This window comes from Falco cherrug, chromosome 18 (assembly GCF_023634085.1).
Source record: "Falco cherrug isolate bFalChe1 chromosome 18, bFalChe1.pri, whole genome shotgun sequence".
In the NCBI taxonomy this organism is placed as follows: Eukaryota; Metazoa; Chordata; class Aves; order Falconiformes; family Falconidae; genus Falco; species Falco cherrug.
In genome coordinates this window covers 4628320-4652433 of record NC_073714.1, presented here as the reverse complement: position 1 = coordinate 4652433, position 24114 = coordinate 4628320, and the positions used below count along the sequence as shown (strand labels likewise).

At 41.1% G+C, this 24114-nt stretch overlaps 1 protein-coding gene across 2 annotated transcripts; it reads right to left on the bottom strand.

The window, feature by feature from the left end:
- Positions 1-8626: 8626 nt before the first annotated feature.
- BNIP3L (BCL2 interacting protein 3 like) lies at positions 8627-24114 on the bottom strand. Of its 2 annotated transcripts, none has more exons than XM_055695955.1 (6): positions 24092-24114; positions 17804-17990; positions 16007-16079; positions 14090-14193; positions 13153-13302; positions 8627-11878 (listed from the first exon to the last, which is right to left on the bottom strand). In XM_055695955.1, exons 2-6 carry the CDS (start codon positions 17968-17970, stop codon positions 11830-11832), a joined length of 543 nt encoding a protein of 180 aa, XP_055551930.1. In that variant the 5' UTR covers positions 17971-17990; positions 24092-24114; the 3' UTR covers positions 8627-11829. The 2 variants fall into 2 exon arrangements, with proteins under 2 accessions (XP_055551930.1, XP_055551929.1); XM_055695954.1 differs by lacking the exon at positions 24092-24114 and adding an exon at positions 23287-23489.

Genomic DNA, 24114 nt, shown 5'->3' with positions numbered 1-24114 from the left:
ACTACAGCTCAGCACAGAGCCAGCTGTTACAAGCTTTATGTTCAACTTACGTGTAAAGGGCCTTAAAAAAAAAATGTGTTAGCCCACCCTGCTACATTTAGGGGAAAAACAGATAGAAAAAAATACGACCTAACGAGTAAAATATAAAGCTGTCCAGGCTGCTGTGCTTAAATGCTTTACAGAAGCATCTTTAGGCTAAATCCTATTCCTTATTTTCCTGTCTGATCCTAATACTACAAATGTGTATCACACCCTCTTTTTGCTCATATGACCATTCAAACAGATACAGATTTTACTCATTTTATTCCCCTTCATCTTAAGCCAAATCTCCTCGACTTATCCTCAAAGTGAAACACAATGTAATCACTGAGCGAACCTTTTCCTTTTATCTCAAAGAAGTATCTCCCACGCAAGGGCGGGGGGGAAGGGGGGTGGAAGAGTGCAGACTTCCCTTTAAACATTAAAAATAGTAACAGTAAAGTATTTCTGCAGTTGTGAGAAAATATGGTGTTGGTTTTACCTGGGCTATAGGTGATTTTCTTTTTCAAACTTTTCAGATTTATAATCTGCTCTAGCCACAAGCCAGATGTTGGGTTTCCTTCATGTTACACAGGACCAACACACACAAAGGTCACATGACAAAGAATCAGCATTCACTGATTATTATTTTTTTTAAATCAAGCTGGGAGGAGGAAAAAGCATGGTTTGCTAGCAAAGTTGCTGCTTTACCAGAAGGGTAGGTTGCAGAAGTTCTTGGTTAATCAAGCTGCTGAAAGGTTAATTATCTGTCACAATACACATGGGGTGGGGAAGCAATCATCGGGAGGCCCGAATTGCTAGAGAGTAGAGGTTTCGGGAACAAAAGGCAAACGGGTGCTTGGGGCAAGGAATCTCCCTCCCTGTCTTTGCAAAGCATCATGTGCATCTGCAGCACGGTATTAGGGACAGCTAATAATAAATAATCTGTAGTGCTGGGCACCTGCTAAACTAATTGCAGCACAGCATGTTCGAGTGCTGTGTGGAGAGCATCTGGAGACAGAACTCAACGCAGCGTAAGAGCTCACAGAAAGCAGCGAAGCAGCGTGTTAGCACGCTGGCTCCCAAGTGCCAGACGGCTACTAGATCTGTGCTTTGGGCTGGGGAATGCAGATCACTAACAAGACAGAAGGAATAGCTGTCAGTTGAGACTCCTGAGCTCTGTCCCCGACTCTGGAGCCTGCAGAGCCAGCGGAAAGACTCACCCTGCCTTTGAATCAGGCTCTCTGCCACCAATATGCTGCGTGGCCATGGCAACCTGGAATCACTTGGGAGGTCACAACACGGGAGAAGAGCTTCGCATTCGCTCCACCAGAGCTCCGAGCGAGATTCACTTCTGAACAGGGATCTGGCGCGAGGCCTGGGCAGCACTTAGGTCCCACAAAAGAAGGCCTGTACATGGGGAACTTGACCCACATCTCTTATCAGTAGAGCTGATGAATTAGAGCTGCTTGTATTTCATACAGTCATTCTTTAGAAAATAAGCCTTTGCTTGACCCTGCTGAAATCTACAACTCCCAGTGAAGGACGAGGCACAGCACAAACTGGGGTCACTGTGACTCCAATACAGTGCCCAGCCTGCCCAGAAGCCTCGGCCTCTCTCCCCGCTGCTTCAGACCAATGCAAGGACACAGGATCGCACCCATTGCTCCCCCAGGACCCTTGCAGGAGCTTTCCCCAGCCTGACCCTCTTCGCCCCACTCTCCCCCAGGCAGCCCAGCTGTGTGACCCAGCTCTAGCGCTATCCGTCACGCAGAGCCCTCCGGCAGCACCGTGTCACCGCCTCGAGAGCACAGGTCTTACAGCAACGCAGCCCTGCACGGGACAGTTCACCCACCCAAAAGCTACTGTCCCAGGTTGCTAGCAAATTCAGAGTGGATAAAATCAAACATGTTTAGCCAGCTTTTAGAGGCTTGACCAAAGAGACACAGAAACTTACTTCAGCAAAAGGAAAAAGCAGCTGATGACTGAACATAATCAGAGTCCTGAGGAAGAAACCAGTGGTGCCAGCATAATACATCTGAACATTAATCAAGCCCCATTTCTCTTAAAAGTCAAAAGATATTTAGTGCTGCACTGGAGAAAGGCCTTGAGGAGGTATAAATTATTCTCTCCGACCAATATTCTAATCGCTCTGCCTAACCTCCAGAGATCATCATTAGGTTTCTGGCTCACTGCCCCACTGCATGTGATAAAAGCATTTCAGGCTTCCCAATGAGGTTTTCATCGCTCTCCATAGGAGGTCTGGGAAGGCCACTGGACTCTACCTCAAGAACAATGCAGGTTTCCTTGCTGATAAAAACGGTAGGGAATAGACCTTCTAACGGGCTCTGTGTATGCACTGAAAGAGAAAGGATCTTAACATGACAGCACCAGTCACCCCCTTCGTACCATCTACATCCTACTGCACAAGTACGTCTATAGGCTTCAGCCGTGCTGCATGACAGAATCTGGCACCCCAGCTCGGTTCACACAAGTTTGGTAGCCACAGCCACTGAACACAGACCCGCTGCTCTCCAGTGAGGCTCCACGTGTATTAATTAATTGCAGAAACAAGGCGATAGATTTTCAGTTCCTGACCATCACGGTACAATTCATACAGCAATTGGATTGCCTGATCACAATACAGTGTCACAATACACTGTAATTCATAAAAATGTAAAATATATGTATTTATATATGAAATATAAATATGTTAATACGTAACACAATATTGCGCATGAATGTGAAATACATTACACTATCGCAGAGATTAAAAATGCGCTTACTGACTCAGTATGCTAACATGTGAGTTCACTTTGGTAATTTAAGATTAAAGACCATCACCTCACTACTTCACTAAGCTAAGGCCCACAAAAACAGCCCACCATAAATTATCAAGTTCCACACAAATTTGAGTCTCATAGGAATAAGTTTCTATAGGAATATAAATGTATTAATTGCCTCATCACATCTGGCCTTATAAGGGAAGACAGACATACCATATAATCAGAAAACTAATCAAACCAGAACAGGTCAGAGAGCACACATCAGCATACAATTTGCTGACACTAGAATTATCTACGCTGACTGAGAATCTGGAAAAAATATCATTGGTGTTCAAGATGTTTAAACAAAAGGATTATGGCAATCTTTTACTTTTAAATGATATCATTAACACCTTTCTACGGTAGGTTAGTATTTCCATTTCCTCCAGATGAGAAGTCATAAAGACCTTCCTAGAGCCAATATTAAGTCAGTGGCATAAAGAAAGCTGCTCCTTTAAGTACTCATCTAGGAAAACAAAACCACTATTCGTATTTCCAGCCCAATAAAAAAAAAAAAAAACAACTTTAAAAAAAAATCCTTAATGCTTGGAGAACAAATTTAAAGTAAAACACATATTAAACCAAAACAAAAACCGGTCAAATTCACCAGAAGGGGTAAATAGTAAAATAAATCGGTAAGAAAAAGCTAAATAGTGAAGCTGTAAGGCTTGTGTTGTTTTGGCTTTCAGCAGGTGTGTCAATTATGCATGCAAATTTGCATGCTCAACTAGGTGTCTACATCAAGAATAACATACAAGCTCTTTGGGGCAAGAAAGACATCTTCCCATGTTTGCAGAATTCAGTATTGCAAAACCTGAGTCAGAGGGTTAAGAGAGGCACAGGCTGGGAAGAAAATCCCTTCCGTTGTGCCTTTTCTCCTTTTTTGTTACACCGATCCAATTAACCTACTCATAGACGCTCACAACTAACAATACTTTCAGAGCCGCTGCGTTTGTCTTCCTCATGCATTCATCAGTGTAAATACTTCCAGCAGCTCTCTGCCTACTCTTTGGAAACCTGTAACTCTTGTGCAGAATTACTGAAATCTAATTCCCTGTCCTCTCTTCCCCACCCCAACTAATTTTACATTAACTTTGCTCTGACAGCACTCGTAAAAGGAACGCGAGTGATTTATAAGCAACTCTCACTTGCAGAAGGAAATGCAATATAGCATGTTTCAGCATCACTCTCTCTCTCTCTCATACATATATCTGTTGAGAAATAAAAGCTCAAGCCTGAAAAGTGCCAGAACACAATCTTGTGAATAAGCCTGCCAGGGTGACATCACTTATCATACCACTACGTTACCAACCAATTGGGGAGGCTTCTCATGCAGCCGTTATTTCTCACCTAGCAGGGAAGCCTATAGGAAAATGTTACAGCACTGGGAAAGGACGGATCTTTTATTGTTGATGCTTATCTTGCCACACCTCCTCTTTCCCCTTTCCCACTCTAGCATGCAGACACACACACACACAGAGAACACAGCGGAGGCAAAACCACTATGCAGAGCAAAAATCCGTTTCTGTGTATCAGGCTTTTGGCAGTGATTCACGTAAGAACCTCCTGCTGGTTCTTCACAAAAAACCCCAAAATTCATTATTTTTGTTCAGCAGTTTCAGTAGGAGGAAGAGGCTTCCTCTTCTAAGTCACTGATCATTTTAACTCACTGTTACGACACTGCACAGCTAACGGTCTTTCCGTTATTTCCATCCCAAACATATTAAAAGCAATTCATCTCCAGCCAGATAGCCCAGTCATGCCTAACCCTGTGAAAAGACCACAGAGAATTTAAAGCTAGGGCTACGTTCCGACTTTCCCCAGATACCTGTTAATTTAACTAGACAAGACCCAGTTCTTAGCACACAAAAAGCCCCGCATCAGATCAGGGCAAGCGGCAGGGCTGCAGACTGAGGCCTGCAAGTACATCCTGTGTTTACACAAGGTACTTCACTGCAGCTGCCATCTAGGAGGAGAAATAAGAAACAGGCACATAATACTGGTCACAGGATGAACCAAGCTATTAAAATAATTGGTAGGAACCACAGAGATCCCTTCTACCCGTCAAGAGAGCGCTCTTAAAGAAGCAGCTGTAATTGTCAATTGCTTCACTCTGAAATAAAATGACATTTGGTTCAGCAAGTAAGCAAGCCTGTATAGTCATCCGATACTGGTACAGCCTGTTCATGCGAGAGAAAAACCAGCCCCTCTGTGAGAATTCAAAAGGAGACTGTGGGCTGTACTCGGCACACAGTGTTAAACACGGCTAACTCAGCAGCACCTGAAAAGCCTACGAGTACAAATAGATTTTTGTGTCACACACATTGCAAAAGTATTTGAGCACTGCTCCAACTCTGGATAGCAATTACACATGCTAGAACGCTTTACTTATAAGTTTGCAAAGATGAAGCTGAAAAATCCAATTCCAGTATCCATCTTGCTCTTACTGACTCCGATATAAACATTTCTTCCTACTTTATCAGTATTTACAAAACTATCAGTATTTTTAAAAAGCAGAACCCTGCAACTAGAGCTGCCTAGATAAGCCCAGAAAAAGGAACACACTGTTCCTTCCCAGCGCTGGGGCAGCACAGCCAGGCCAGACCCACCAAGCTCGTTCGGACCTCGGCCGCTCCACCGCACTGCTCAGCACAGGCAGGGACTCTTAGGGACCCCTGCCCGGCCAAACCACACTGCAGCGCCAGACTGCTGTCAGTGCCTGCCCCATTCACTACCCCCTCACCAACACCTATCTAGTCTTGCTGAAACTCAAATACTGGCAGCTACCACTTCTTTTTCATCTCCCCCCCCCCAAGCAAAACACTGGCAGAAACAACTTATTTCTGTGAGCCCCTTTCCGTATGAAGCTCAGAACTGTAAGCAATTAAGTTTTCTCCAGCACCACTGGAAGTGAACACTGGTCACAAAGCATCCTCCAGGTCTTCTGGAGGATTTCAGACAGAAAAGTCCAGAAGATGACTCCAAGCTCGGAGCTGAATCCCAATTTAGCCTACTTAAGCCTGCATTACCCTCCTACCCAGACATGACAGACTGCTTCCTTTATAACCTACTTCCTTTGAGGTGAAAGCAAAACAGTGACTCGAACACACACCCTTCTGGCCTTCATCAGATCCAATTATACAGATCAACCACACAGAGTGCAAGATCTGAAGCTGTACACAGCCACCACATACCTACCTGAAGAACAGCAGATCTCACAGAACCAGGAAATACACACCACAAAACAAGGCAATGTTTTGTTTCAGTAACTGAAACTCTTCATGAAATAGGTGGGTCTTCAAAAAGACTGCACTCACTCATGTTATTTGAACAAAAAAAAAAAAAAAAAAAAAAAAGAGAGAAGTGGCATGAAAACACGAGCGAAGGAAACATTTCGAAGGAGCACTCAAGAGAGAAGACTGGGCAGACCAGAGGAAAGAGGAGCGCAATGAAGCAAGATGAGAACACAAGAGTCCAAGCAATGAACTTCACAGCGAATAATGGAAAAGCAGAAGCAAGAGGTTTTCAATCAATAGTAAGCTGTAGAGAAGACATGTCGTTCCGGTTGCAGACCTGTCAGAATGGTCCTGCAAAAGCTCTTTATGGTACCTGAAGGATGATCAAATTGCTTGCTCCTGTTCACAAAAAAATCTGGAAGAATGAATATAGCTTGTGTTTGAAATGCTACACATGCACCTTTTGTATCTTGTGTGGCCAAAAGCTCGTGTAACATTTCTAAAGTAAATAAGGATTTTTTTTTAATTATTTTTTTTTTACAACAGGAAGGATTACAAGTATGTTTCACTGAAATTTAGCACACAATTTTTCTAGTGGCCACAGATAAATTACTGTCCCTCAGCATGTATTTAGATGCACGTTACATGTCCGTTGAAAAAGGTTGTGAAAATTCCTAAACTACAGAGATTTTCATTAAAACACTTACTTAGGAGACACAGCATGCACCTGAGAGTTCAAAGGCTCCTTCATCTACCACAGAAAGGTACTCTGGGATCCAGTGGCTGGAATTCAAACTTCGGTCCAAAGCAAGATGTAAGTTAAACGCTGTAAGAGCTGAATCAAGTGGAAGGTCCAGCACAACACCATACATTAAATCTTTGCAAGGATATATGCATCCTTCTCTGTGACCTAAATTAAGTACCTTAACTGTAACAATTTAAACAGCTGTAGGACTCTTTTTCATTATACACACCAGAATAAGCACTTAGGGTGTTTTCTGGCCTTAAAATTCATTAGCTTGTATTATAGACAACAAACTGCCAGTTAAACAAACTGTACCAATGGGGGGGGGGGGGGGGGGGGAGTCTCTCTAAACAAACTCCACAATCTTATCACAAAAGTGTTAGGAAACAGTTTAAAATAGAGAATGCTAGTTTCCGTACTCTCTTTTCTGGCAGTAGCTCAAAAAGTTAAGTCATGTTTACTTTCCTTAATGGAAAACCACCACTCGCTCTCCCCCTAACGTCAAGACTAATCATGCTTTGAGTACTGGCAAGCAGAAGTTTGGCTGAGTCAGCTGCGCCTGGGCAAGCTGACATACAGTGCAGGACATAAAGAGTGATTTAATGAAACAGAAATTAATTTAGCTTCTTCTTTTTCATGGGGATGCCGTATGCAGCACAAAATTTTTCCAGGAGTATCTTAAGGTTTCAGTTTTGTTTTTAAAGTGAAGAATGAACTATACAGCATAGTTCAAGAGCCCTAGCGTTTTATTGGGCTTTCAAGACCCAAAACACAAAGAAGTCTTCATATATAACTATACACAAGGCAAAGATCCTATAAACACTTGCACAGAATCAGGATTTCATCTTTAGATAGAATTTTTACATGTATCCACACACACAAATGTGTAACTAAATTTTTATATAGAACTTTTTCATAAAACACAGAATTCAAAGTAAATTCTAATCTTTCCATATTTGCACACTTCAGTTTGCAACAGAATGTAAATAGGACTTGACACCCCGTGTCAGCCTCACGTGAATAGCTAACTTAGCTAAATCTCTAGGTGCACTGTAGTGAAGTAAAGGTAGAAAGTAACTTTCCCAAACATAACACGAAACACGCTTCTTGGTGCCGTTTACCGAGGAAAGCAAGACACTACCCAGCTCATTTGTCTACCTACGCTGCATTTAGTTGAACAGATAAGCAATATCACTATGCTGCTCTAAATTAAGTATGTAAATAAAACCCTTCAGTTTTTCTTTCAACACTCTTGTACTAGAATGAGTCTTCAAACTCCATCAAAATGTGATTTTTACCAGAAAAATCTCAGTGCAAAGATACTGCTGCTTTATGCAATATTATCTTGTATTCATTCTATTGCAAGACATTGCATTGCAACAAGAAGTTTTGAAGCGCACAATGATTTCTTCCCCTGCAACACCTACTAAGTAAGTGTGTTTAACTCAGTTGGCTGTAGAGAAACAATCTGCTCAAAACCCCCATAACCCTGCTCTCCAAAGCAGTTTCATAGCACTAGTAATTCAAAACTTCAGGCCCAAGTTTCACTGTAAGTCCCAAACATCCAACCTTTTTGAAAGCAGGATTTTTAATTTTATCTTACTCCTCTGAAAAAGTAAATAAATCTCATTTTCACAATGCTTTGGATTTTTACGTTAAAAACATGTTACAAAATTGCTAGGTAACTAAAATCGGCAGTTAACAGTATCAGAATGATGACATTTCACATTTAGCATGAACAACTCTTCGCACGACACTCCCAGAAACAGCCCGTGCTCTTCAACCAAGAATATGGAGGCAGATTAACAATTTGGGTTTATGTCCCTTATTCTTTAATCTGCAAATTTAACAGAATTAGGAAACAGAAGAGAAATACAAGGAGTACAATAGAGTTGACCAATTATACAAAATCTCATCAATTCTACTTTACATTTCATATGCCACTACATTATTTTGCTTTAGAAGTTTTCCTTGACAAGGTGCTGGAGGACTTGGCGCAGGTATACAATGCTGACAATGGAAATATTTTATTAAGTGCTTCAGGAAAAGAAGCGAATGATCCCAAGTCAATAAAAAAAACCAAAACCAAACCCAAGCAATCTTTCAAAAAATTATTCCAGTCTATAAACAGCAGCTTCAATGTTCATGTAACCCAGAACACAAGATTCATAAAACACTATACAAAGCAGTCCTGTAAAAAAAGAAAAAAAGAAGAAAGAAAAAGAGAAGAAAGGCGCAGCATGAAGTAATTTCAGACAACCAGTTTTGTGAGAGCTTTAATGGCACAAAATGTTTATAAGCTACAACTTATACATGTACTGTAAACTGTATATAATGTTACAAAGTGCTAACTAATTTATGAAGAATGCATAATCACTTTGGCTCAGTTAACTCCAATATTTCAACAAATGTCAATTAAAAAATTTGAATTTTGAACAATCTTCAGCTTTCACTTTTTAAAACAGTAAGTAAATATGCATTTGCTGCAGTTAGCCTGCTGCATTTTTAATGTGCGAGTTTATGCATTTTTTTTCTTGACCCTATTTACAAATATTCTAGGCCAGTTTTCACTGAATGTAAGAAAAACGAAGCCTGCATTTTTTTTTTCCAAAACTGTAAACAGGTATAAAGCTTTTTAAACAACATTTATCTTAACAAAACTTCAACTATCAATAGTTGAAACCCCTTTTCAAATTATACAACAATCTGTTTCTGTTCACTGTAAAACTAGAAGTTGTAGGCTTTCATCCAAAGCTTATAGCAGGGTATCAATAAATACTGCATTGTATCATACCAAGTGTTACAGTGATCATGTATCCATTCCTCATCTATAGTTTTCACAATTTTTACTTCATGGCTCCTTCAAATATTATAAATTGTCTTGATACTCTAGCCACAAGCTTGCAATATTAATCATCAGATATTCTGAAGAAGAATTACCTTTTAATTAAGGGGTAATTTTTTTAAAAAAAAAGTACTCCCTACTTAGTAAAAATCTGTTTTTCGACTATTCCAATTTCCATACAAAACAAGGTGCTGTAATTAGAACTGAAAGTGTTTCAGCCTTTCTCCTGTCCCCTCAGTTTTTAGGACTGTAAAATGATGTACTATCTAAAACACCCTTCACCACTTCCCCCTTCCCTCCCTCACCTTTGGGTGAAACCCAATATCCACACCTGAAACAAATACGCGGTAGTGGGCAACTCAAGTGCCACTAGTATTGACAACTAAAAGAAAAAAAAAGATGTCTTCAAGAGAATTTTTTGTTAGACTGCCCTTTCACCCTGAAAGCATTCTCTAACAGCATTCAGAAGTAGAGAATAAAAGTAAATACAGTTTAGAAGTGGATTTATACTTACCTTTTCTTACTTCCTGGGAGCTAACTAAGTTCTTTTAAAACCAAATCTCAATCGGGATTTAGCTTCTATGCACCAACTGTTTCAAGCAATCACTGCTGTATCAAATAATCAACTTTATAAAGTCTGATGCAAGCAAACAATTACAGGTAGCTGTTCTCTCCATACCGGCCGACTATATTTTCTTATCATTTTCTACAAGTCAGCCTACTGAACTTTTTAATTAAATGAGATTTTTGCTAGTTTTAAAATTAGCATTGGTTCCCTAAATACTTAGTATTAAATTCTATATCATTTTTTTAATATATTCATATATATATAAAAAAAGAGTATTCTATCCTTCAGAGTCATGCTACATGTTCTGAAATCCAATAAAATCTATTTAAGGACACGACTGCCCCGATGCTTTTTAACAATTTGGTACTAAAGCTTCACATTTTGAAAAGAAGTGTCACTGAAGGAGGACAAGGTTTAATGTTCCCTAAGATAAAAGTTCAACAACATTAGTGAGAAGTCTATCTAACATGAGACACCACAAGTGACTTTCAGATTCCATTTATCCCCAAAGGAGATTGTACAGTAAACAATGAGAGATAGGAATATTGAAAACTCATTTGCAGAAGACATTTCAGAGCTTGACAACTTCTGAATCTTTACGCACCTGCAAGATTGTCCCCCTAAAAGATTAAGTCAAACGCTTTACTTCCTGAAACTGCCATGTCATCATAATTGTAAATGGTTCCACAACAAACAGAATCATATCCTTTTATACAGAGTCTAACTACACCTACAGCTGTTGGGTTTTTCCTTAATTTAAAACTACTTTTAAAAGGAAAATTTCACATTTAAAATTTTCCCTTAAGAAAACAGGTAAGGAAAAGAAAAGCTTCTTCACATGCAAACAATGCGATTTTTCTAGTATTTTCTAGGCATCAGACAGGTTTTCCTACAAGGAATAAGGAGCTGACTTCATAGAAAAGACAAGATTACAACAATTACCTAGTATTAAAATATGCTGATGGATTTAGTAATCCTACTTTAAAATTTACGCAGTCTTTGCCTCCTGCAAATCAAATGGTGTTAGCTAGTAAAAGGGGCCAAGTACACTTCCCCCAAAAGCCGATTTAAACTGTTTTTTATTGCCAGGGATTTCTTAGTTTATATCACAACCAGCTTGTTTTTCAAAAGAAAAATTCATTTTCACTCCAATCAATAATTTTCTTCCAAAGAGACTGTTAATTTTATCACCATAATACAGTCAACATTTATACCATGCACAACTGCAATTTGTCAGGTTGCACTAAAGAGGCAACAACATCACTGATAAAATTAAAACTTGCTGGTGGCGTTTTGCATTGAGAGAAGCCCTTGCAACATATAGACAGTTGTAAACTCCATTCAGCAACTCTGACGTGTCTTGCAGGCCAAGAGGCAGGGGAATGGGAGGAGAGAGGGAAAGAATGTGGATAGCGAAACACCTCAACAGAGTTCCAACACAATACTGAATTCCAGAGTTAGCGAAAACCTGGATATGTAAGGAAAGGGTGAAGTCAGGGTCATGCTTAAAATGGTCTCAAGTCAAATGTACTAAAATGAGACAGTAACACCTTCACAGGTCACGTGGATTTCCAGGTTTTGCACTCCATCTTTCAATAAGTGCTGGCTGAAGGGGTGGTCAGTCGTTTTCCAATGTAGATGCTGAAATAAAAAGTATAAGGCATATCGTATTTCACAGAAATACTCCCTTGTTTTCCAAACACTCCTCACACGCTCAGCTGTTCTCTTTGTCTTGCAAAGCAGAATCTGATGAGATTCTTCCAAGGACTTCTCTTCTACAAAATCACTTAAGAGTGAGATTTTCAGATGAGCCTAGAAGGACTGAGACTATCAAGTAAAAGTGGTTTTCTTCCAGTCCCAAGCTCACTTGAAAACCCCAGTCCCAAAGCTTTTGTGTTGTTTGTAGAGGAACTGACACAGGGCTCCTGAAACAGCTGAGCAACACTCTCAGGTTGTTACAGTAAAACAAATAAAGTACTGCCTATAAAGGGAGGGGGTGAGCTTTAAAACACTGAGCATTGAGGATCTACGCAAACACTGACCTCTAACAAATAAATCCAGGCAAGATTTAATTCGTCACAGAAACACACAATTTTGCTACAGTGCAAATATGTTACAATACATTCTCACATATTCTTACCCTCCTAATTTCTTTGACAGTTTAAAAGAATTTAAAGAGACACCTGAACTACACTCCCAGAAACAAATATGAAGCTAAATAAAAACACATTTCAAGTACGTCTTTGCCCCAACACAGAAGAACCTAAGACAGATAAACATAACGTAAGGACTTAAGCAAACTGAGAGACTGTGTTGGATTACGCTGGCAATGAAAACATTGCTGAGCAGAGTCACAGCTGACCCTGCAGAACACATCCAGTAGTTCACATATCTTTCTGTAACTATTCAATCCTTGACTTTCAGTAGTATCAGGCAACTGCACCATTAGACATTGAAAATTACAGAGTACGTGCCATACACACAGAACTACAGCGTCATTATTCATACAACCTGTTTTTGTAATGGTTAGTAGAAGTTACAGCAGTTTTCCACCTATTCTGTTCTTCCTTTCCCTACATTATAAACGGCAGCATTTAAGTAGAAGGCGTGAATAATCAAATGACACATGCTAGAATTGCAAAGGTTATCTGCAAATTCATGCTAAGCCATGCATTTTCAATATAAGAAACTCGATCTATTCTAGAAAAAAAAACATACTAAAATGGCTGCAAAGTTTTAGCTGCTGCAAAGTTTTCCTGCATTTCAAAAAGTACACCAAGTCTACCTTGAGCAAGGTGCAACAATACTCTAGTTATTCTAGATAAAGCCCTTTTCAGCAGGCACCTGGCATACAAGTAAAGCAGCAAAGCAAAGCCAGATGCAAAAGTTGAAGTGAAAATTAGGTTAATACTTACCCTAGTCCCAAAGCCAAAACATGAGATATGAACAGAGATGGAATGAAAACCTTAAGAAATTCTGCAGAGAAAATGCCACCTTTTTTCATCGCTCCACTTTTCCTCATACTTAAAGACACTGAACGTTTAGGATGTCTGAAATGAAATTCCCTGAAAGAAGAGGGGGAGGGGGGAGAAATTCAACAAGATTTGTTTCTTTACTTTTTTTTTTTTTTTCTCTTCACACAAATGCACAGATCTCTGTAGGAACACTTTTTTCAAAAGTACAAAGAGCTAGAGATCAAAGCAAGAGATCCCTTACACAGTGTAAGGAATCAAAGATAATAATAGGAGGTATTGTGGAGAGACCACTTACACAGACAGTACAGAGACAAAGGGAGCAGTAGCTGAAGAGAGAGGTAGGTCCGAGAGAGGGAATTTCAGGATGTGATTTGTTAGCAAGAGCCTTGTTTGTTGTTCCAAACAGAGACACAGAAGTCTGCCAGAATTAAACAGCATCCTCTATTTTAATAAAAATGCTTTGCATTCAAGGATCTCAACGTTTCCCCTTCCGTGGATGAACATTACATATTTTACATAGAAAGAAAAAAAGGTACAGAGAATTTAGGAGACTGGCCCAAGGCTATTCCATTCAATAAGCCAAAACTAAATCCCATGAATCCCAGCTCCAAGTACCCAGCTCTCCCAATAATTATAATTTTGTCAAGAAAGCTTGTAATCAGCTTGCTGTGGATTTATACTCCTTTCAATAAAAAGGTCATTCTGTTGCTATTAAGATTTTCATACTTCATTGTTTTGACTTTTTCTAGCCTCCCCAAAGAGAAATTTTTTCTAAGACAATCTTATTTGGAGAGCCAGAGTAATTCCATGCAATTGCGACTTACGATTCTTCTCTCCTTCATACAAAAGAATATACATTAAAAAAAGTTTAACTCACTTGGGAGGAATGTTTTCAGGCCTACTTGACCAGTCCGACACCCAGTCAGCACTTTTCTTCAAAACTTCCAATTCTTTCTCTCCTTCGACTGCTTCTTCTTCAGACTGAAAATATACAGGGGACAAGCCTCACATCACTCGACTAGCTCCTCTTTACAGTGTTAAATTGAGAGCAACAATAACAGTGGCAAAGTGATAAGCACCAAATGGTGGCACCTGACAAACTAGGGAGTGTTCTTGGCCTATTGATTATTTAGAAGAGATTTTATTATGCTAAGAGGAGGATCTGCGGAAGTCAGTATACTACAAATTCTAGTACTAGACCCAGGCCTTCCACATCATTGCAAGTTGTTTGGTTTTATGAGGGCTAACAGAAAAAAAGTATTATTTTAATCCTAAATGTAATAAACCAGCATTACTGCAAAAAATATTAAAGTGTAATTACAACTGGCAAAAAGTTGATGGCATTTGATTTAAAGCCTCCAGAACATGGCTAAAGCACAGAAAGACAACCAAATAAAAAGGTTTCAAATACAGTATTTTGACTTTTTTTAAAGGTGTTACTAGTCATTTAAAATTTATATTACTTACAACTAGCAGCTTCTACTGGGTGCATCCCAGGTGCAGTAGGGAAAGGCAAGCACTCACTACAATTGTCTTGCTCCAAAGATTTAACATTACGTCATCAGATGCAAATGTTACCATATAGGAAAAAATTGAATTAAAAAGGACTGGAGAACGCTACTGACTTCAGTACAAACTCTTCCTTAGTATTTAAACAATTTCCTGAGTGGTTTTTAGTAAAACAAGATAAACCACGTACAACATTAAAGTAGGAACCACACCAAAAGCAGGAGTAATCAAATACAACAGTCATGAAAGTGAGCTGGCAGCGCTAACCAACAACCTCACTGGGATCGTTCTGGCTCTGTAGGGCAGAACTGCAACAGCCCTACTATTTGGCCAGGTCTTTGAAAACATTAAATGCGAGGTTTCATTCTTCCAGGAATGCTTTTTATTTATACTGCTGAAGACAGCAAATTCTATTAAATGATTAAACCAAGAGTTCAGCACTAGTCTCCTCTCAGTTTGTACTATGGAGATTACTCACTATCATGTGAGCTGACTATCGGTAAAGCAATAAACCGAACACCCTGAAAACTTGTGCAGAAATATTAACATTTCAAAGACAAAACGAAATAGGTTTCACATACACAGTGCAAGCAGTGTTGAACAATAATGTAACTGCTACTAAATAGGGCGTTACTCAGCTTTAGAGTTGGAGCCTCATTTTCCCCTCTCACTCCAAAGCTATTAATCCTACAAGTCAAATTTCAATTAATACAGAATCTAAGCCTGAACAGAGTTCACTAACCCTCCCTCATTTTTAAAAATAATTGTTCTGGAATGTGTTTTAATGTAATAAAACTTTATTCTGAAAACAATGCCTTAAAAGAAAAGATAATTCAGTTAAACTGACATAAGCTTGAGCGCACAAAAATTATTTACAGGCAGGTACTATATAAAGTTCTAATAAAAAACAGGATTGAGTAAAAACCTCCAAGTACAAGACGAGGAAACGGAAACAGCCTTACCCAAATGACTAAGGAACACCTCCAAATTTTGAATAAATAAGGTTTGTAAAATACATTTGCTAGTACTGCACCTAACAACCAAGTTTAGGGTTCCTGAACAAAAAAAGGTAAATTGCTAGCAAGCCGCAGTGTGATGCTTTTTTTTCCTGACATGTAAAATACATAACATTTTAGACTTCTGACATGACAGAGAGCTTGCTCTACCCCTCAAGTACTCCCAGTACTTGGGATCTATGTAAATACATGGTCCACATACAATAGCCACAACTTTAAAATATATTTTTTAAAAGTTAACATATTTTAAAGGTTAATGAAGAAAATACCTGAGAACTACTGTCTTTACTTGTGTGCATTTCCACATCAAAAGTTATCTGTCCATCTTCTTGAGGTGAAGGGCTAAAGAAAAATTGATTGCATTATGTCATTTTGTCATACTGCACTGTTTCATCTAAAGAATCATTAGTGTAAACAGCATCGCAGCTGAATCATTTCCACATGCACTTCTGCACACAATTCAGAAGACTTACACACTACGCTACCCTTCAGATCACAAACATCACTATTGGCAAGTCTTCCAAACCCCCTCACCTTTTCCATCTTTTTCCCACTTATAATTCTACCTTTCTCAACGGGGTTGACCGTCCTTCCACTGGAGCAAAGAAAGCACTGCCCAAAACTTCAGCTGCTACACAAAAGATGTAGATCCCTTCCTTCTTTTAGGTAACACTGCCAGTATCGTGAATTATACCTCTTTTTGTATCATTATATGCAGAAATATCACACATCAAAACATCTTTTAATGTTTGGCAAGAATACATGCTCCTCTTGTTAGCCTCACTTTGAATATTACAAAACTGGTAATCTACCTGAGATATTAGTCACCTCGATCAAGGAAGCACTAGAGAATTTAAGTCAGGAACAATACAAAATGCTCTATGATGCACCAAAGCAGGTGTCTCTCAATAGAACGCCCAGGGCATCTTTTTAACCTGACTTAAGCTTTCATGATAAAGGTGTATTTTAGAAGCATCCAAAAAAGAACCCAGAACACCACATTTAAGAGCAACTTACTGTTTAGAATGCAAAATATCAAAGTACCTCCCCTTTCCTGTATATTACTTTAACTGCCAAAAGGGGACAAAAACTTAACAAAAAATTAGTAAGCGGAAAATTAAGGTAAAAATAAGGAATCTGTTTTCATTCACTTCAAATGTGGCTGGTGACTGAAAAATCCTCTGCTAGTAAAAGAAACCATCCAGCCACCATCTAGCAAACATTCCTGGTTCGACTGCAAAGTACAAAACTACTGAGAGAGCTAGTCTCTTAGCAACATAGATGTAACAAACTTTAATTTTCTACAAATGTAACCATTCTATTTGAAGTACTGGTCTGGATTATTTTCAAACATTCTACTACATTCAGTAATTAAATCAGGCCTCACTAGTTTTAAATAGCTTTTACATCCATCAACCACTTTATAAGCTACACAGTAGACATGACAGACAGCATTCACCCGGCAAAACCAAAGGAGGCACAAGCAGAAGGACAGATAAAAATTATATACAGAAACTGCTCAAGGATTTCCAAAAATGCCCCAAAACTTGTAAGAAAAATGGTATAATGAACACATAAGAAAATCATAATGCTCACATCTGCCTCAAAACATTACATTGTTAGGCAAGAAACATTTTGCCTTCACAGGAAAAAAAAGCAGAATACTGAAAGCAAGGAGTACAAATTCTGACAATCTTTTTTCCTGTTAAGTCCAGTGATGTGTTTCATTATGCTTAACTAAATACAAAGCACGTGTACATAACATTATTATTAAGAAACCAGTAAAATTAGGTATTTTTTATACCATATGTGATTTATGACAATGTGAATTTTAACTCTGTTGTTGACGTGACTTTCCCGCTCCTGGATTCCTTAGCTTTTTGTAGCGACAACGTATTTTTCAAGTCAGATGTCATATTTTACAGCCAACTACCACGAGCCAGCAAGGACTCCAAATATTGGTGCATGTCAAACTTATACCTAAGAAAAAGCTTTACCCCCTCCATTAGCGTCTACAGTATAAATCCTGCAATAAATTGCATGCAGGACAGCAAACATTTCTTTACCTGTCACAGTGGGAACTCCCTCTTGAACTGCTCTGTCCTGATTCATGCTGGGCATCCAGGAGAATTTTTTCCATGTCTCCATTGTGGATGGAGGATGATGAAGGGACATGTTCCAGACCTCCGTTTTTCCCATTGCCATTATCGTTGCTATTGCCATTGCCGTTCATCTGTAACTCCACCCAGGAACCTGTTGGGCCAGCCAGATGTCATTTCATTAAAAGCAGTGGAACTAAAACACATCTCATGTTTATCAATTTACACAGAAAAACCACGAATATGGTGAATTCAGATAACATACACTGCTGCTGGGAGAAAGCTCATAAACACGTACTGGAGACAAGAGTGACATGTTCCCTCCTCTTTCACCAACAAACACACCCCTAAAAAGTTATGTTTGGTTGCTACCTACCTCTGGGGCTAGTCAAACAAGATGTCCCCTCTCAAGTATTAATACTTTAACAGGCCACATTTCTCTCTGCGTTTTGAAGCTTCAGTTACCTATTTATCGCCAATTACACTAGCCACCCCGCTTCCCTGTTCTACATCTACGCTCCTTTTTGGAACAAAATTTTCATCCCCTAGCCCCCTACTGTTCAACTCCCCTGTCTGCAATTTTCTATTCTCCCCTCTACTTCCAAAGGCCCTGAATCAAACCCTGATTTTCATTTACACCAGGCAGGCTGCCATTCTCAGGCCTCATTCAACTTTCTTTGCCCTGGCCCTCTGACAAACATCTCCCATTCAATACCATCTGCCACCCCTCCTATCCTACCGTACCGCAACTCAAACATCAGAAGCTTGAGGCAGGCATTATGTCTCCTCACACAGCCAAACTACCACACTAACATGCATTTCATTGCAGTTAGATTAAAAGATTTCACTTGCTAATAAGCCAAGATAAAGAATGGAGTAGCAGGGAAATCCAGAGCTCTCACATGTAATAACAGTCAGCAATTTCAATGGCAATCACTTCAGCCTCTTTTTTTCTCCCCCTTTTTTTTCTTTCCTTAGCCAGGGAAGGCTGTATAGCCCACAAGTTGAGATTTACTGTTTCCACCACCCACCCACCCCTTTTTTTTTTTTTTCTGTAGTTATACCTATGGGATATCCATGTGTGCACTGAGATTAAAGCAGCTGCTAAAAAGTTCATATACTCCATATTTCAGGTGAGTATTTTTATTTTTTTTAAATGTCTTCACTTGTATTTTATGTGCAGATTAACTAAATGCAAAACAATATTTACTGGTATGGTATGTTCACTAGTGACATGTTTCAATTGGAAACTAGTGAAAACAAACAAGTTTTGGAAACACTCTTAATTCATAAATATACCAGTAAAGTCCTGAAGCGTAAAGATAGAATAGACTTCTACCGCTCTATCTGTTCCAAATATTTAACTACACTCCCTACCGAACTGCAATTCCAACCTTCTCATGTAGGCATACAACAAGAACGATTTCACTATACAGCCACTTTATTAGCCATAATTATGGAGAGAAAGATCTCCCAATCTCTCAAAAGCATACCATTTTCGATGCAACATTATTTCCCATTATTGGTCAGATAATGATTTCGCACACATATATTATGTCATCACAACTCCTATGTAATTTAATTTACACCACCTGAAGGCAAGCACTTTCACATTTTTTGTGTTTCATTGATTTTTTAAGTTTTGACATCTTCATTACTGAGGCAAAAATATTCAAGAAAAGAAAGCCTGATAATACGAATACAACAGCTAAAACTACACTCTAAACCCTGTTTTTACAGGTTCTAAATTTTAACACTGATTGCTTGACTTCTGAAATGCACCTTAGAGTGCCTGCACATGTTTTTTACAGGAAAGTTTTGGCTCTGGGAACTCCATCAGTGACACAGGAAGGGATTTATGTCATAACGAGTTCACCTGTTTTCAGCTTGATTTTGTGAAGCTGAAACAGAGTTTGTCCTTTGTACCAATTAACTATGCCATTATACTGATGACCACGGAAGCATCATACTCTTAAGAGTGCCGGTGGTTTACAGTCTGGTTTCCCCAAGTTGTATTCACAAACAAGGAATTTAGGGTGTGCACAATCATACGATGTACACCAACCCTGTACTACATACTGGGCTTTTCAGATAATGAAGCATTAACTGGGAAAAGGCAGCCTTTGCTCAGGCTAGTCAGCATGAGACGCAGAGATGGTATTATTTCAGATTTATGATGATTGCAGGTGTCTAAATTTCAAAGTAAAAAGGCCACGCTCTAAGAACTACATCAGGAAGCTGGCTTTGCCGTGCAGCAACACCTTCACAGCAAGGGGCCACACATGCAAAAAAACTCAACACGTGGCACCTGCAGTTAGAAGACAAGTTAGGCCAGAAGGCTATACATTCCCCAAGAGCCATTTTGGAGTAAAGAGCATCTAATGGGAAAACTATAATGCTCAGGATCTGCAAAGACACCTATTATTAAAAAATCAGCAGTGAGCGACAAACAGCGTGAGAGGAACAGGGGCCAAAGGTGCAAGGGGATGTCTTCCTCTGACAAGCACAGGCAGGGAAAAGCCCAGCAGAAGATGATCAGAACTGGTTGCTCTAGTATGCAGCTATTAAACACACCTCCACAGCACTTAAGATTATGCACAAATAAAATCTTTGTTAACATTTATCCCAGACTGACAAAACTTGCCGTTTATCTAAAATGTGCTGTGGTCATACTAGGAAGAACATTCAAATTAAACTGTGAGTAAAGAGTCCCGACGAGTCGAGCAGTAGTTTACATGACAAGCAGCACGTTCTCCATCTGACCTCACTTTTAATGAGTCAAAATACATTCAAGGAAGCATAATCTGACATCAAGCTAGAACATGCTACATACTCCCACTGGCAGTCACAACCGGTTTGTGAGATGGGATTCAGAGAGCCCTAGTACTTTCAAAGACTGATGAGAGGGACAAAAATCTCTGCTTCTTTAAAAAGATGCACAGGAATGTATTTGAGAACAAACTGCCCAAGTAGTAAGCCAGCGCTGTGTGCCCCAAGCTTTCTTCAAAACTATGAAAGTTACATTAATCACCTGCTCTTAAGAGAACTCTTGTTTTTATCATATTTATACTTGACAGTAAAATGGGAAACATGGTCAAGTTAAGAAATGCAGCAGCATTTTCCTCCGTTCACAAATCACATCACACACACTTTGGGGGGGAAAAAAAACCCAAGCAGCTGCTTATATGAATGATATCTTTCTCCAAAATTGTCTGAATTTTGCCCATGCTCTTAAGGCTAACTAATTTGCTATTAATTGATATGCACTGACTTTAATTACAAGTTTTTCATAACTGGGGGACTGTTTAAACAACAGTAGCCAAACGTGTGGAGGAAAAGCGTCTCATTTCTCATTTTGTTTATTCACTCTATGATTTCTCTTGGGGGGGGTGGAGATATCGAGGACAATATATAAATTATATACACATCTATATTACATATATGTTTATATAAATAATCCAAAGTAGTAGTTCACAAGGAGCCTGAGCCATGGTAATTTTGAATAAACTGATGTCACTTCTATAATGCAGTACACCATTAACAACAACAAAAAAAAAAAAAAAAGAAAGAGAAAAAGAGAAAGAAGAAACAAAAGCTGTTCAGATTCCCATAGTGGTAATTATTAAGCAGATTTTCCATGACAGGGCTAGATGGGTTCCTCCCTAAAGTGGGATTTCTTCTTTTTGTCAATATGTAACAGAGCTTTATAATAATTAAAATACGCAAAGAATCTAGAATTCCCAGTGCAAGCAAGCCTTTTTTTTTTTTCCTTTTCTTTTTTTTTGTGAACCCAACAAAGTATAGGTTCAGTTACTCCCAGGTCTTCTGACCCTCGATTCAAGTACGAAGGGATCTTTAAATGAAAGGCCCTAAACATGCAGAAACGACGTACAGAACAAAATGAATAAGTGTCTAAGCTCATTAGCCTGAAAAAGTTCACTGGAAAGCTTACATAATGGCAGAAAATGTACCTATAACACCAAAGCATTGTGGAGCAGCTGAACATCTGAAAGCAGCACTAAGCCTACATGGAGCTGATTGGTTGCATATGTTTTGTTCACGGAGCACAGACTATCAAACATTTCCTCTCATACCTTGTGCTCACCACCTTCAGTAATCACATTGATTTTGCTAAGCCTTTACGTGCTGATCCAGCAGTAAGATCTACGTGGGCAGATCCAGCACAGGCTTACAGTGCACTCATCTCTTGTTGCTCCTACTTTACAGCAGATTAATGTGTCCCATAGAGTAAGTTAACATACTAACAGAAAATAAAAAGGAAACATTTAAAATACAAAGATCGCAGTTTCTGAAGTAAGCATTGTTAGGTACTAAGCATGTCGCAACTTTAAGACAGCATAATCGGTATTTTAATACGCTAACAGCCCTGAATAATTTGTTAAAATACCTATTTGACTCAGGTGAACATTGCTGCAAACTGCCATCGTTATCACAAGAGGTAGTGTTGCCACAACACAACAGCAGCATTATGAAATAGGCACCATTTATTCTTCTTTAATACAATTCCCATTGAGTTACAGGAGATCAGCCAACCAACGTATTTCGCGGTCAGTTAAACTTCATTGTAAACCACGAACGTAACAGTTAATGATTAATACAATTTATTCACCTCTTCAACTGCAGTATCCTTAATAATTACAAACAAATGAAAGGACACGCTGAAGCAGCTGTATAAAACGAGGGAAAAGCATCTGCCAAGTAAGTAGGAGAGCACACATAAAACCCACCGATGTGCCCTACCAGTGTTATCCGAGGAACAAAAGGATGCAGCAGGGCAGCTGACATAGATGCCGGATATAGAGGAAAATAGCTCACGTCAGTGGTATTGACTCAGCCACTGAATAAACTCATTCCCACAGTCACGCTCCTCCCCCTACCCTGCTGTATCCCCATCTTAGCTTTTAATACCAGCCACCGAATAAACTCCGTTTAACCACGAAACAAACCTGCTCCCGCTCTCGGCTCGCCCCGAGCCCCGCCGCTAAGCTCCCTCCCGCGCCCGCCCCCCCCCCCCCCCCCCCAGCCCCGCCGCCTCAGCGCTCCTGTGAGGGGCGGCCCGGCCCGACCCCCCCAGCCTGGCCCGAACCCCCCGGCCCGAGCCCCCGCCCCAGCCCTCCCGCAGCACCCCGGGCGCTCGCCCCGGCTCCGGCGCGCAGCCCCCAGCCCTGCGGCCGCCCCACCGCCCCTTCCCCCCTCAGGCAGCTCCCGCCGAGGCGCTGCCCCGGCCCGCCCCGGGTCCCCTCAGGCCTCGCCACCCGCCTCTCCCTCACGGGCCGCCGGCGCAGCCCGCCGAGACCATTACAGCCGCTCCACGGCCCGGGTAAGGCGGAGGGAGGGCGGCCGCAGCCCCAGGGCAGCCCTCACAACGTCCCCCCCCGCCCCCGCCCCATTTGCGTTCCTTTGCAGACGCTAACGGCGGCCGCACTCACTGTTGAGGCCCGGCTCGGTGTGCGTCCCCTCAGCCGGCGGGTTGTTGTTGTTGTTGTGCTGCGGCGGCTCATGAGGGCTGGACATGGCGGCGCAGGAGCGGCGGCTGAGGCGACTGAGGGAGCCGCTGAGGCTGGGACAACAACAACAACAAACCCCGGACTCCGCTCCGGGCCCGGCCACCCCGCCTCCTCGCACCGCGCAGGCGCGGGCCGCGCCGTTCCCGCCCTCCCGCCGCCGCGCACGCGCCGCCCGGCCCGGGGCGCGTGCCGCGCACCATGGCGCTCTCCGTGCCTGCGCACGTCCCGCCGCCGCCGCCGCGCCTGCGCGCCACGGCCGGGCGCCGAGGGGAGGGGGCGCCGGGGGGCCCTGAGCGGCGCTGGCCGCCTCCAGTCACGGGGGACCGCGGGCCGGCCCGCCCCGCTGGAGCCGTGGGACGCCAGTGTCCCTTCAGGAGAGAGAGCTAGAGCGTTCCCGCCAGCCCCGGCGTAGGCCGCGGCCGCCGTTCCGCGCCCGGAGAGGACGAGGTCAGCCTGCACAGGCCTGCACAGGCGAACCCGTGTCGCGGTGCCCATCAGGCCCCCAGCTCAGCCGAGTTTCCACATGAGGGAGTGCAACAAATCCCCCTCCGCAGGCGCAGCGGGTGTGAGGTAACCTGTCAAACCTGCGTGGCGCAGTGGGCTCCCAACGCTTCCTCTCACATCAGGCTTGCTTTCGCCTCAGGTAATTTTAAGCCAAGAGCAGGTCCAAAAAATAAGAGCCAAGGCATTCTGTAAGAACTAATGGTCTTTAAGGTTTAATACCCACCTGAAATGATAGTGTTCAGGAGC